General features: G+C 41.3%; 2 protein-coding genes across 2 annotated transcripts; both read left to right on the top strand.

The window, feature by feature from the left end:
* Positions 1-4751: 4751 nt before the first annotated feature.
* Positions 4752-7850, top strand: LOC128712166 (transmembrane 9 superfamily member 4). Its single transcript, XM_053807060.1, has 8 exons — positions 4752-4919; positions 5070-5476; positions 5553-5708; positions 5798-6075; positions 6147-6356; positions 6424-7025; positions 7097-7235; positions 7750-7850. The coding sequence occupies exons 1-8, from the start codon at positions 4752-4754 to the stop codon at positions 7848-7850; spliced, it is 2061 nt and encodes a 686-aa protein (XP_053663035.1).
* A 1169-nt stretch (positions 7851-9019) lies between these two features.
* LOC128713852 (DNA topoisomerase 3-alpha) lies at positions 9020-12248 on the top strand. The gene is made up of 4 exons (XM_053808723.1): positions 9020-9184; positions 9263-9896; positions 9964-10221; positions 10291-12248. Exons 1-4 carry the CDS (start codon positions 9020-9022, stop codon positions 12246-12248), a joined length of 3015 nt encoding a protein of 1004 aa, XP_053664698.1.
* Positions 12249-13437: the final 1189 nt, after the last annotated feature.

Genomic DNA, 13437 nt, shown 5'->3' with positions numbered 1-13437 from the left:
CATTTATTTGAGACGCTTTCAAACATATGATCGTAATTTCGCGTACAGCCAAACCGGAAATAAAGAGCATAAAGCTTAATGTCACCGAATGGTATTTAGGTGAAGATAAAAAACGAAGCGTCGATATGCGGTTGGAATACCGAGGTAAAAGAGATGTATGACACTAATAATCATCGCTTCAAATTGCGACACATTCTACATCTTGTCGACAGCTACCGGAAAGCTACTGCCGTCTAGCAAAAATCAATGTCCAGATGTCCCAACAGTATCGTCACATGTCTCCAGATCGAACGATGCCAGTGCTGCGATAAGGTCTACTCCATATTACCCAAGCGCCCGGCGTGTTTAAACGCACGAACAAAAGAAGTCAATGAAAATCGATAACTCCAGTGTTCGAAGACATTGGATCCCAGCTTCCCGGATTTTCATCAATCCACCAGCTGCAGCGCAGTGCATGGATTCTCCTTCTGGCATGCGGGTAACTGTGCGAGCTCTTGCTTATGTGCTCGAGAGCGAACGTGAAACCCAGCAGGATACGAACGCTTGTTGGGTGTCCCGCTCCCCAGGAAGTACACTGATAGCTGTCTAATTTATGGAAGACAACCAACCCATCCCACCTACATCCATTCGTCGATGCATCAACGTGCTTCATTTTTTTATCTTGTTGTCCCGCCAAAAGTCCCTTTACAGGCGTGCGAAAGGAAGAAGGCAGAGGGAAGACTTTCGTCCTCTTTCTGCATGCCCAGTGACGTCACTGGCGAAAGGTCACAGTACACCGTGTCGTAAACCGAAGAGGCTCAATAAAATTCCAGCTTCTACTGCTGCTGGCAAAAGAGTAGCCGGAAGCTGAACGTTGGTCGATTGTCGGACAATTTGTCGCGCACTAGAGCATGCTGGAGGGGTAAGCGAACGCTATGAAACGTGTTTAATGTTCAATGGGCGTGCAGGATAGATGTCAGTCAACGTAAATGAGATATAACCAGATCCCTCGAAAAACCCCAGTGCCTTCGAAAGTGCGCCAGGCAAACGTGGCATACTGATTGGAACAGAGAGGAACAAGGTGAACGAGAAATCTCAGACAACGCAGAAGTGGCGTTGCAGAAATAAGTGATTACCATAAACGTTTCCCCAAAACTCTTCTTGAAGTGAATAAATCAATTTAAATATATAATCATAAAGTTACTAAAAAGAATCAAAATTATACATATTGTTATATATACAGTTAAATGCTAAATATGTGTAATTTTAATCAACTTTAAATATTTCCTCGCTTTCTGCACACGCATTCTCAGTTGTTGCAATTGCAATTGAGCCATCAACGCGATGCACATTTCGCAGATTCCAGACACTATGTACATGTGTGTGTGTGTGAGTGTGTGTGACGGGTGATATTTATTGATCCACCACACGGCCCACGAGAAGCAGGACGATAAATTTATTATGGAGTGATTGAACCGAATTCATTACCGCAGCCAGTTGATTGCAGAGCATAGGACCGCGCAGGGTAATTGGCGAACAATGAAAATGACACCGTGCAATAAAATGAGTGGATGCAGAACAGCGGCAAGTCATTTTTTCAAATAGTTTGTCGTATATGATATTGATAAATTATTGTGAATAAGTTTTAAGTAGTAAGTGAACAAAACCATGAAATTTATTTAACACAAATTTAAATGTATCAATTACATAATAACCTACAGAACTTCGACATTCATGACCTTGATCAGCAAGCTCAATGTCGCTTAAGAATAAAGTGAGTTCAAACGATTGATTTCTTATGGAATGGTAAAGCCTTATTTGTTGTAAATGTAATTCTCCACTTTCATACTATGCAACATTAATCTTGAAAGATTTAATTTACCAACACAATATGTAATAACAATTATTACTTAAGTCATGTTTGGCAATGTTCAAATATTACTGCATTACTTAAATAATTGTATTTTAGATATTTTTATTCATACTTTTGACGAACAATTGATGATGAAAATATAGGCTTTAAAAGACTACTAACATCATGTCGACTAAATAGGTTACATAACTTACATTTACATTGCAAACAGCACAATGATCGTTTATCAATCAGAGGATTAAGAAATCTGAGCTAAAGTATTAAACGCTTCACAATGCAAATGAAGGACTACGTGGAATTTGGAAAATACTTTACTTATAGTACAGCTCACAGAATCTTTTTAGAAACGTAATGATTCCCTACAAACAGAAAAACAACACAGGCGGTTTTGCGTTTTAACTTGAGCAGACGAAAGGTGGTACAATATTGCAACGAAATGGTGCCCATCAAGTTGCTAAGCGAACCGGCAGCATCAAGCATCGGTAAACGGGCAGCATCCAGAGCTTTGCGTCCCAACCGTGGCCATGTTACGAAAATTGTGGGCGGATCCAAAAGCTCGTTTGATTTGGAATGCCAACACGTGTCGTAGTGGTCGTATCACCAGTGTTAGTAGTGGTGCAAGCATCGATAGCAGTAGGGAAAATTGTGAAAAATCTTCCGTTCGAGAGAGCAGATTTGAAATCCTCCCTGTTTCTGCCTGCCACGTTGGCATTAACTGTGATTTCCGAATAATGGAACACAGTCGCATCACCAGGTGCTTCAATCTTACCCTTAAACCTTACAGTAACAACACCATAATAATACAGATCCATATTATTCACATTGCAAGCCAGCAGAACGATCTACTATAATTGTTGCCATGCATTTCTTTGCCGTCTGTGCAATCTATATCTTATCTGAATGCTTGTATCAGTTACACATTCCTGTGGTCGGTTAACAAATTTTAAAGAAGAAGAGAGGATCAAATGTAAATAAACACACATCCAACCTTCAAGCTAGACTTGCGTTCTGTGCTCTGATACTAGATCGCGACACGAGACTGAAGAACGATAAAATGTTTGTGTTTGCATTTGAGATTTCCTGCCATATTCGTTGTCTCCGTCTCCGTACGTATGGGGCATGAAAAAATAAGCTTCCGCCATGATGCAGGAATTCGCGACCATTGAAACGACGGCAAATGATGCGCTTGGCCGGTTGTACGCTTTTCGCTCATCTCTAATGTACACTTGAAAACGAGACTTCCTGGAAAGGCGTAGGGAATAGTTTTACAAACCATCCATTCGCTTCAGGGACGAATGGGGACTGAGATAGCGAAACAATGTGACGATAGAAGCAAAAAAAAAAAACACATTGAATCAACAGGGCTATGAATAATCAACCAGTTTTCAATGTGTATCTAAAACACATTTTAAAGTTAATAATTTCATCAAACACATGATTATTATTAGAATATTGTACTATCCCTAAACGTAGGCAATTTCTGTGTTCGTTTGACTACAGTTTCTGCCAACTAAATGCCAATGATAAAGTTGGTGGCACAAGTATTGAGTTTTTTTTTCGTAAAAAATGTGATACACACCACCACTTATGTGATTTAAATAAGCAACACCAACATAAATTTCACCGCATTCGAGACACATTCCATTTATTGCAACAAATCCTAAACAGTTCAAAATTAATGGTGAGAATTTAACAACCCCAGGACACTTTACCGTCCTGGAACGTTGCAGAATGTGGGACACTTCTTTAAGACGCTCAATTATTTGTAAAATATCTGATGATCTTACACCTTCCCGGCGGTTTCTCCATTAAGAGCAAAATGGAAAAATGCTAGAACCGACGGAGTAACCACTGAAAAGGTAGGGTAGTTCCGCCTATCTGATTGCGATTATTCAAATTGACTGCAAGCACCGGGCATAATTCATTTTCTAAGGAGACTTAATTGTTAATTTATAGACTTGTCTTGAATATAATTTTCTTTGCCCGGTTTGCGGCTTAGTTGATGACAATTGGAAATAAAGTAGGATTTGGAGGTGATGATACAGGTCTCTCTACTGCGCCGTGACTGTTGGTACATTCCATTCGTTTTACAGAACAGAAACGAGTACAACATTTGGCAATGACAAGGTAGAACAAATTGGGTTGTGAGACGTATAAGCATCATAATCCCACCAACCGATGGTAATTTCTCTTTCTACCAATACGACTGGCTTTTCGAGAGTCTTATCGGCTAATTAATTATTTGATTAACAGTGTGCAGAGTGTTAAACCTTTTAGCAAAATAAAATTTTATTTACCAGATTCACTATTTATCATCAAAGTTTAAGCAACAAAGTGCCTTAAAGTTTTTTTTTATTCAGTAAGGACGGCCAGGCCGTATTGCTAAGTGCCTTAAAGTTAAAGAGCATAGATTGCTGTGGTAATTATTTCACATTGGCCAATTGGAGAGTTGAAGAATGTGATGAATCCTTTCAAACGATCTCTCGTAAACTATGCCTAAACTATCTCTCGTATTTCGGTTAAAATTAAATGGTATTAAGGTTCAATTTTCAGCAAACCGGCCTGGCCGTTCCTTTCCAATAAAAAAAAGGTTCAATTTTCATAATAAGAATCAATCCAAAATGCTGTTTCTAGTAGAATACTCCCTCGCATTAATCAAGCTTTCAAACAGTTTTATTAAGCACAAAAGCTCATCGTGGAGCAGCGCGTGTTCGTTTAGGGTCAAATTAAAAATTGAATGAGTAAAATAAGGTATAAAAAATATTAAGATAATCCACGATTAGTTGTACCAATCTATTGATCTAATTACATAAAAATATCATTCCAAAGGTAATGTTTAAAATGATATTTTTTAAATTAAAAATTACGTATTCCAAGTGTCATTTGCTGTCTTGAGCAAATGACCGCCCAAACCTACCATAGTGCTGTGTACGTAAATTGTTTTCCTTTTCTCCTCACAAAAAAGTCACACATAGGAGGAAATCGGTTGTTTTTCGGTCGTTTGCGTTGGTTTTCCGATGTATTCTTTGTATTTACGGTCCAGATGAAGCTAAACATGGAAAACCAGGTATGTTCAATAGAAATGTCACTAAAAATGTCTTGCTTTCCGCACAAAACAGTCTCTTCGGTGCGGGCACGGAAAGTAAACATTTGCATGCAGTGTGCGATGAGCTGTGCACTGGTGTGTAATGTTTTTCCCGATTCGTTTAATCTGCAGAACCAACGATGGACCATGCGGAGAATGCTAGGTATTGCGACGTTAGTGCTGTTGGCCGGACAATGTTCTGCCTTTTACGTGCCCGGTGTGGCTCCGGTAGAGTTTAAAAAGGGTCAGAAGATTGATGTGAAAGCCGTCAAAATGACCAGCACCCACACGCAGCTCCCATACGAGTATTACTCGCTGCAGCTATGCTTGCCAAAGAATGGAACGGTAGTGTACAAAAGTGAAAATCTCGGCGAAGTTCTGCGCGGTGATCGTATCGTTAATACGCCGTACGAGGTACGGATGGCAGAAAACATTCAATGTAAATTGCTGTGCAATTCTAAGGATCGGCCAATGAATTGGGATCACGAACAATCGGCCAAGGTGGCCGAACGGATACGTCACGAATATTTTGTCCATTTGTAAGTACTCGCTGATTTCCATTGTGACGCCAAGCGCTACTTCTGACCTAACCCTAAAAATGTTTTCTCTTTTAAGGATCATTGACAATCTTCCCGTGGCAACAAAATTTGTTAATCCCGATACGATGGAACTGCAGTTCGAACACGGCTACCGTTTAGGCCAAACAAACGGTCCGAATGTTTTCATTAACAACCATTTAAGATTCCGGTTATTTTACCATCTGCACAGCGAGTATGTTGTATAACTAACTCTTGAAATAACTGTTTAACGTTGTATTGTTGTATTTAACAGTGTTTGTATTTTTATTGTACTTACCTTAGGAATCAGTATCGCGTCGTCGGATTTGAAGTGGAAACGCTTTCGATAAGCAAAAACTCATTAAGCTTCGATGGTGACACTTGCATTTTCCCAGACAATCCTAAACCACAAGCAGTCACACCAAACGGCAGAACGGAGCTTTTCTTCACTTATTCGGTGGTATGGCAAGAGTCCTCCGTCAAGTGGGCCTCCCGATGGGATATTTATCTTGGCATGAACGATGTGCAGATTCATTGGTTCAGCATCATTAACTCGCTTGTCGTCGTATTCTTCCTGTCAGGTAAATCGATAACGGCTGCTTAGACTACTAATTATCAAAATACCCCGAATGCTTTTTTTCATATCTCTTAGGTATACTTACGATGATAATGGTCCGAACACTTCGTAGAGATATTGCGAAATACAACACGGATGATAGTATCAGCATTGAGGACACTTTGGAAGAAACCGGTTGGAAGCTGGTGCATGGCGATGTGTTCCGTCCTCCACGACATCCAAGACTTTTCGCTGCTGTCATCGGGAGCGGTATACAGATATTTTTTATGGCACTCATCACGATTAGTAAGTCCGAAATGGAAGGTAAAGACCCCAATATGAGCTTCATTTACTAATTAATTTTTTTTATCAGTTATTGCTATGCTCGGAATGCTGTCGCCTTCTTCCCGTGGGGCCCTGATGACCGCCGGCATAATGTTGTACGTGTTCATGGGCCTAATCGCTGGTTACTTTTCGGCTCGACTTTACAAAACAATGAAGGGTCGTAACTGGGAACGTGCTGCATTTCTTACGGCCACGTTTTATCCCGGTCTCGTTTTTGGCACCTGTTTCTTTTTGAATTTCTTTATCTGGGACAAGGACTCAAGCGGTGCCGTTCCGTTTGGTACGATGGTAGCCCTGTTGCTACTGTGGTTTGGCATATCATTACCGTTAGTATTTTTGGGCTACTACTTCGGTTATCGGAAGCAAGCCTTTCAACACCCGGTGCGTACGAATATGATTCCACGTCAGATACCGCATCAGCACTGGTACATGAACATTTGTCTGTGCATTCTAATGGCCGGCATTTTACCATTCGGAGCAGTTTTCATCGAGCTGTTTTTCATCTTTTCGGCCATTTGGCAGAATCAATTCTATTACCTTTTTGGATTTTTGTTCCTGGTATTTTGCATACTGGTCGTGAGCTGTTCCCAGATATCAATCGTGATGACGTACTTCCAGCTATGTGCTGAGGTAAGAGTTAAATACATTATCTCCGGCAAAATTACGCTCAATTTCATCATTTCGTTATCCATTTTCTACAGGACTATCGATGGTGGTGGAGAAGTTTTATCGTTTCCGGAGGATCCGCTGTGTACATACTGTTCTATAGCATATTTTACTTCTTCACGAAACTCGAAATTACCGAATTCATACCGACGTTATTATACTTGGGATATACTGGTAAGTCTAGAGTGGGATGAATCTGATGTAGAATCATGAATCTCAAAATGATTCTTTGAACAGAATGAAAGACTGAATATTTTTTCTGATGATTTTTTACTCCTTAAAAAATTGTAAATCCTATTGATCATTTAATCCTGAAAGAGTCATGAATGAATTAGTAAATTTTTTTTAACTTTTTTATCATCTGAAATATGAATTTCTATGCTGCAAATATCTTTGTTGTATATCCTGTTGTTTAAAAAATTTATCATCCATACCTCCGGGCCCATTCTACGATATTTGTAAATTAAAAACCAGAATAGTTGCTGCTTAAATAATCTGCTCTATCGGCCTACGTAATCGAATACCAGCTGGACTGATGTTTATTTCATCAGTATAGGAATTTTTATTTCAGAATCATAAAACATAAACTGGAGTAAAATTATCATTTCAAAGCTGTTCATGAATCTTCGAGGGTGTTAGTGTACATATGATTTGGATCAGTGTTTTCTAAACTTCTTTTTATCAACAGGTCTCATGGTTGTAACGTTCTACATTCTCACCGGCACGATAGGATTTTTCGCAGCGTACAGTTTTATTAGAAAAATTTATGGAGCTGTAAAAATCGATTGAACAGTACACATTAGGGATAAAATTTACTTCAAAACCTTTGACAAAATTAGATCAGTTATTGTTTCGCATTACCCTTACAACACGAAAATCACAATTCTATATTACTGTTGATCAAGCTCATTACGTGAATCCAACGATGGAACATGCCACTAGTAACGATTAATACTTTTGTGATAGAGTGCATCGAGCTACTGGACTCGATCGATACTAGACACATTTCACATGTTTGGTGCGTAAGTTCGATTTGATGCCGCGATACAAATGTATCGCGACTATGTTGGCAATTGTCTTCTAGTACCAGATCGCATTAAAACGCGTTTTAAGTTCGATTTGTGGTTTTGTGGTTGCTTATAAACTACATTCGACAATGCTTGGATCGTAAAGCTAATGGTAAATTTGTCTTCATTGAGTTTATTGCAAACTCAACTGTACTCGAGCGCATACAAGACAATTCAGTTCAATTGTATCATTCTAGGCAGACATGTTGCCAAACGTGCGTTTATCCAGAAAGTTTGCTATAAAGTTGTTTTTATTTAGCTTTCATCAACGTAAAATTACGTCAAGACTCTGCAATTTTAGTTAGTTGTACCATATGCTAAGATTAAATGTAACAAAACGGTGAAATAGATAAATAAATCACAATCTTGAAACAATATTGAACATTCACATCGTACATGAACATGATATTTCGTCTGCATGCATACTGATACATAGTAAAATAGATTATTAGACATCTATAACACACTTTGAGGTGTATTCTGCGTAGGGAATGTTCACCAGGAAGTTGTCTTTATGCTGTGTGTTGAAACTAACTGTTTATTGAATTTTCTATTTTCACTCATTCCATTTTGAGAAACGTCTTCACTGACGCATCGCAGGTCCAAAAACCATATTTTATAATTTAATTGCCATCCAACTACTGGATGTTTTCACCAACCAAATAAAAAAAATCCAATTCCGTTCTGTTTCCGTGCATCTTATGTGGAGTTTTCAAAAAGGATTCCAAATTTTGACATGGAACTGTCAGAACAGATGTCTTTCGATGGTTACTTGGTGAAAGAGCGCCAACGTTGTTTGACGTTTCAAATATTTACATCTCCTTGTGTGTACAAACGTCGGTGCTGTAAGTGGGTTTACGAACTAACCACGGTTCAAATGATGGTGGTTGAATGTTACGCTTAGCAAAAGCCTCAATTTCCTTGGTAAAACTTAGTAACCAGTCTCGTGCATTAGCTAGTGAATGTGGTCCCAAAATGAAATATTTGAACGTGGCGGAAAAAAACGATGCAGCGAAAACGATTGCCGGCTTGTTATCACGAGGCTCATCGCAAAGGGTAAGTATTCGTGTGGATGTTATTTTTTAGTTATTGTTTTTCTTATATCATAACCGCCGGCATTATTTACTTTCCCAGCGAGAAGGTTACTCGCCGTACAACAAAATTTACGAATTCAGCTACAACCTGCAGGGACAGACCTTTCAAATGATAATGACATCCGTATCGGGCCATCTATTGAACCACGAATTCCTGCCGAGCTTTCGAGGATGGCGGGGCTGCAGCCCGGAAGATCTGTTCGATGCCCCGGTAAGAAAAACCTGTCCGGAACAGAGTGAGAAAATCAAGAAAACGCTTGAACGGGAGGTGCGCGGTTGCTCTACTCTCATCATATGGACCGATTGCGATCGAGAGGGTGAAAACATTGGTTTCGAGATAATAGAGGTATGCCGGGCGATAAAACCGCAGCTACGCGTTTTGCGGGCAAAGTTTTCCGAAATCACAGCACCATCGATTAAGCGTGCCATCGAAAATTTGGTCCAGCCCGATGCTCGACAAAACGATGCGGTCAATGTGCGTAGTGAGCTCGATTTGCGAATCGGTGCCGCTTTCACGCGCTATCAGACGTTGCGATTGCAGCAAGTTTTCCCACAAGATATATCAAACAATCTGGTATCGTACGGTAGTTGCCAGATACCCACGCTAGGTTTTGTAGCGCAACGGTATAAAGAAATAGAAAATTTCATACCACAACCGTTTTGGAAAATAAAGCGTAAGTGGGATGGAAGACGGAAAACCAAAATCGTCCTATTAATAAAAATGTTTCGTTTCTTTTGCAGTGACACACACGATCAATGAATTAACAGTCGAATTTCACTGGTCACGAAATCGTCTATTCGACAAGCAGTGTTGTGAGGCATATTTGATGCTGTGCCAACAAAATCCAGTAGCGAAGGTAGTGAACGTTACACAGAAGCCGAAAAATAAATGGCGACCTACACCGATGGACACAATAGAATTGGAAAAGTTAGGTTCGCGTAAGCTTCGGATGAACGCCAAGCAAGTGATGACCATTGCGGAGAAATTGTATACCCAAGGTTGGTATTGTCACCCAAAGGAATGCTGGAATATTATAAGTACCACAAGCTACTTTGCTCAACTTTCAGGTATAATTAGTTATCCCCGTACGGAAACAAACATGTTCACCGGCGATATGAAGTTAGCTCCGCTGGTACAGGCCCAGGTCAGCAGCGATCAGTGGGGCGCATTCGCCGAAAAAGTGCTGCAATGGGGCGTCAATCCAAGGAATGGTAAAAAGTCCGATCAAGCCCATCCTCCTATACATCCGACCAAACTTCCTACAAACCTGTCCGGCGATGAATGGCGCGTGTATGAGCTGATAGCACGTCACTTCCTCGCTTGCGTCAGTCGCGATGCAACCGGTTCGGAGACAATCGTAAATGTGATCGTTGGTGAGGAGGAAGAATTTACCGCATCGGGACTATGCATCCACGAGCGTAACTACCTCGAAGTGTATCCGTATGATCGCTGGAACGCGAAGGAAATACATTCGTACCAAGTTGGGCACACGTTCGAACCGACCGAGCTGAATCTGCACGAGGGCTCAACGACGGCACCGAATATGCTGACGGAGGCTGATCTGATTGCACTGATGGAAAAACATGGCATCGGTACTGACGCTACGCACGCGGAACATATCAACACGATCAAGGAGCGTGGTTATATCGGTGAGCGGGATCGTGGGTTTTTGGTTCCCGGTACTCTCGGCATGGGGCTGGTGGAAGGCTATGAAATGATGGAACTGCGTTTGGCCCACCCCGAACTACGAGCTGGTCTCGAAGTTGACCTTAAGCTGGTATGCGAAGGGCGTAAAAATCCGAACGAAGTACTAGCGGAACAGATCGCCAAGTATAAGGAGGTGTACCAGATAATGTCCCAGAAGGCACGAGCACTCGATCGTGCGTTGGGACAGCGGTTAAATCAAACACCACAGGATCCACCGCCAGATGGCGGCGGTGCAAACGATGCAAGTGGCGGTGCGGCTCCCATGAAGGAGGTCTGCAAATGCCCAAAATGTGGAAGTAAGATGTGCCTTCGTGCCAAGCGTGATGCCTCCGGATACTACCTCGGATGCATCGCTTTCCCAGAATGTCGGAACAATGTATGGTTCGACGATACGATACGTGACATCAACGTACTGGATGATATGTGTGCTCGCTGTGGGAGCAAGAAGGTAGTCGTGAAGTTCCGCAGTGTACGCTTTTACGCTCTACTGCAGAGTACAGACATGGAGGAGTATCGTTTCTGCATCGTGTGCGATGATAAATTTCGCAATTTGTTCAACATTAACGAATCCAGCGTGCGAGTGATTGCAGATGGACGCACGACATCAAATGTGGGGGCTGCACCTGTAGCACAATCCGTCACCAGCATTCCGGCAAATTCGTGGGGCTCTGGTAACCTATCGGAACGCCGACCACCGCAAACTTCCAACACAACCAGCAGCGGAATTGGACGATCGAACACCAGTACGGCAGGCTCCAACACCTGGGGTACGGGACAATCTGGTAACACTTCGAACAATTGGAGGGGAAGTCAATCATCTAACCGCGGTGGATCATCGTCTACCTGGGGAAAACCAGCAAACAGTCGAAACGACGGTTCAGTTCCACGAAGTAATGGATTCGGAGATGGAGGACCAAGACAGAACGGTTGGAAAAATACATCCAACTCTTCACGGATTGGTGCCGATGATGAAACCGACGTAATGTGTCGCTGTGGTACGCCTGCATCCCGCTTTACGGTGAAGAAGGATGGGCCTAACAAGGGAAGACCTTTTTTTTCCTGTCCCAATCAGGCCAGCTCGTGCGGATTCTTTAAATGGGGTGATGAAAATATGCCTCCCGGATCATCAAACGGGGCAGCCGGTGGGTCGATAAGTTGGGGCTCTGGAGGTGTAAACACGACCGGATCCAGCTGGGGACGCAGTAGTAATGATAGTTCGAACAAAACGTCTAAAACGGTCCGAAAATGTGGCATCTGTCGACAGGAAGGACACACGAAAAACAAATGTCCACAGCGTGGCGATTCAACAGATTATTGATGGAATAAAGTGGAAAGGTTGATATTATCTTTTAACTAATTTTGCACTCGAGTTTTAGTCTGATTTAGAACGAAGATACTACAGTAAACAAAATGCATGCAAACAGCTGGTATATGACGCTGGCGATGAGTGGCAGAAAAAGATACCTAAAATCGGCAAAAGATTCCGCTGGTATTCAGTATAGTTTCGGGATGGTCCGGTCAAAAAGAAGTGAAAACATGATCGACATAAAAATATTCCAACACGAGGCCATGCAACCATCTTCTATCGAAGATCTTCTTCTTCCCCGACGGATACACGCTGCCAGGAGGAATTACGTAGCATTTACCGCTCATAGTACTGATTGATAACCAACTTGCAGTTACACGTAATGCATATTCAAACATCAGAAAGCGGACAAAAATGAACTTCTTTCAGACGAAGCTCCTCGCGGGTTCCTTGTTAGCTATTTCGCCAAGAAAAGTATCTGTCTAGTCCAATCCAACTGTTCGAAATCCACGTATTGTTCGTACTGTATGTATTTCACCTCGTTACACGGGACCCTTTAGAAGACACAGCAGCGATGTTTATCCCGGATTACAATGGACAACTCAAATTAATTCTACTAACAAAGTGGATTTCTTCGCATCTTCAACGAGTTAGTCAAGTAATGTTATTTTCGATATTTGACTATAATCGTTCGCCGAGTGACTACTTCTACACACGCGTCTGAGTCATGAACTCTACTGAAATATAACGAAATGGCGGAAATGCCCTCAACTAGTAATGATCAGTCGGAGCACTGTCATCCGCTAATTCATCATCTTAGAATAGCTCATTATTAGTCGAGGGTTATAGCGCCTATTAACTGATATTTCGTTGATAGGGAATTGTGTTTTTTTTTTCTAATGAAGTGGACATTCAGATTGGTGGGGAACATATTCATTCTTTCAATTACAAGTTTCAAAACGATTTACCGTTACAGAAGTAACCAAAAAAAAAAAAAACAGTGATAAATTTTAACATTTTTCACCATCATTTTATTGTTGTCACAATGTATAAAAAATATTCCATCTGTTTCTTTTTTAACGGTGCGGTGCTGTAATTCCTACTTTCCAACGAACACTTGCGATCACTCTTTCCACGGTCCATGGTTTGCGGAATATATGTACAACGAACATTCCCACAGGAGAGGTTTATTTAATGCTAT

This window comes from Anopheles marshallii, chromosome 3, assembly GCF_943734725.1.
Source record: "Anopheles marshallii chromosome 3, idAnoMarsDA_429_01, whole genome shotgun sequence".
Taxonomy (NCBI): Eukaryota; Metazoa; Arthropoda; class Insecta; order Diptera; family Culicidae; genus Anopheles; species Anopheles marshallii.
The sequence above is the reverse complement of the archived record's forward strand: the minus strand, read 5'-3'. Positions and strand labels throughout refer to the sequence as shown.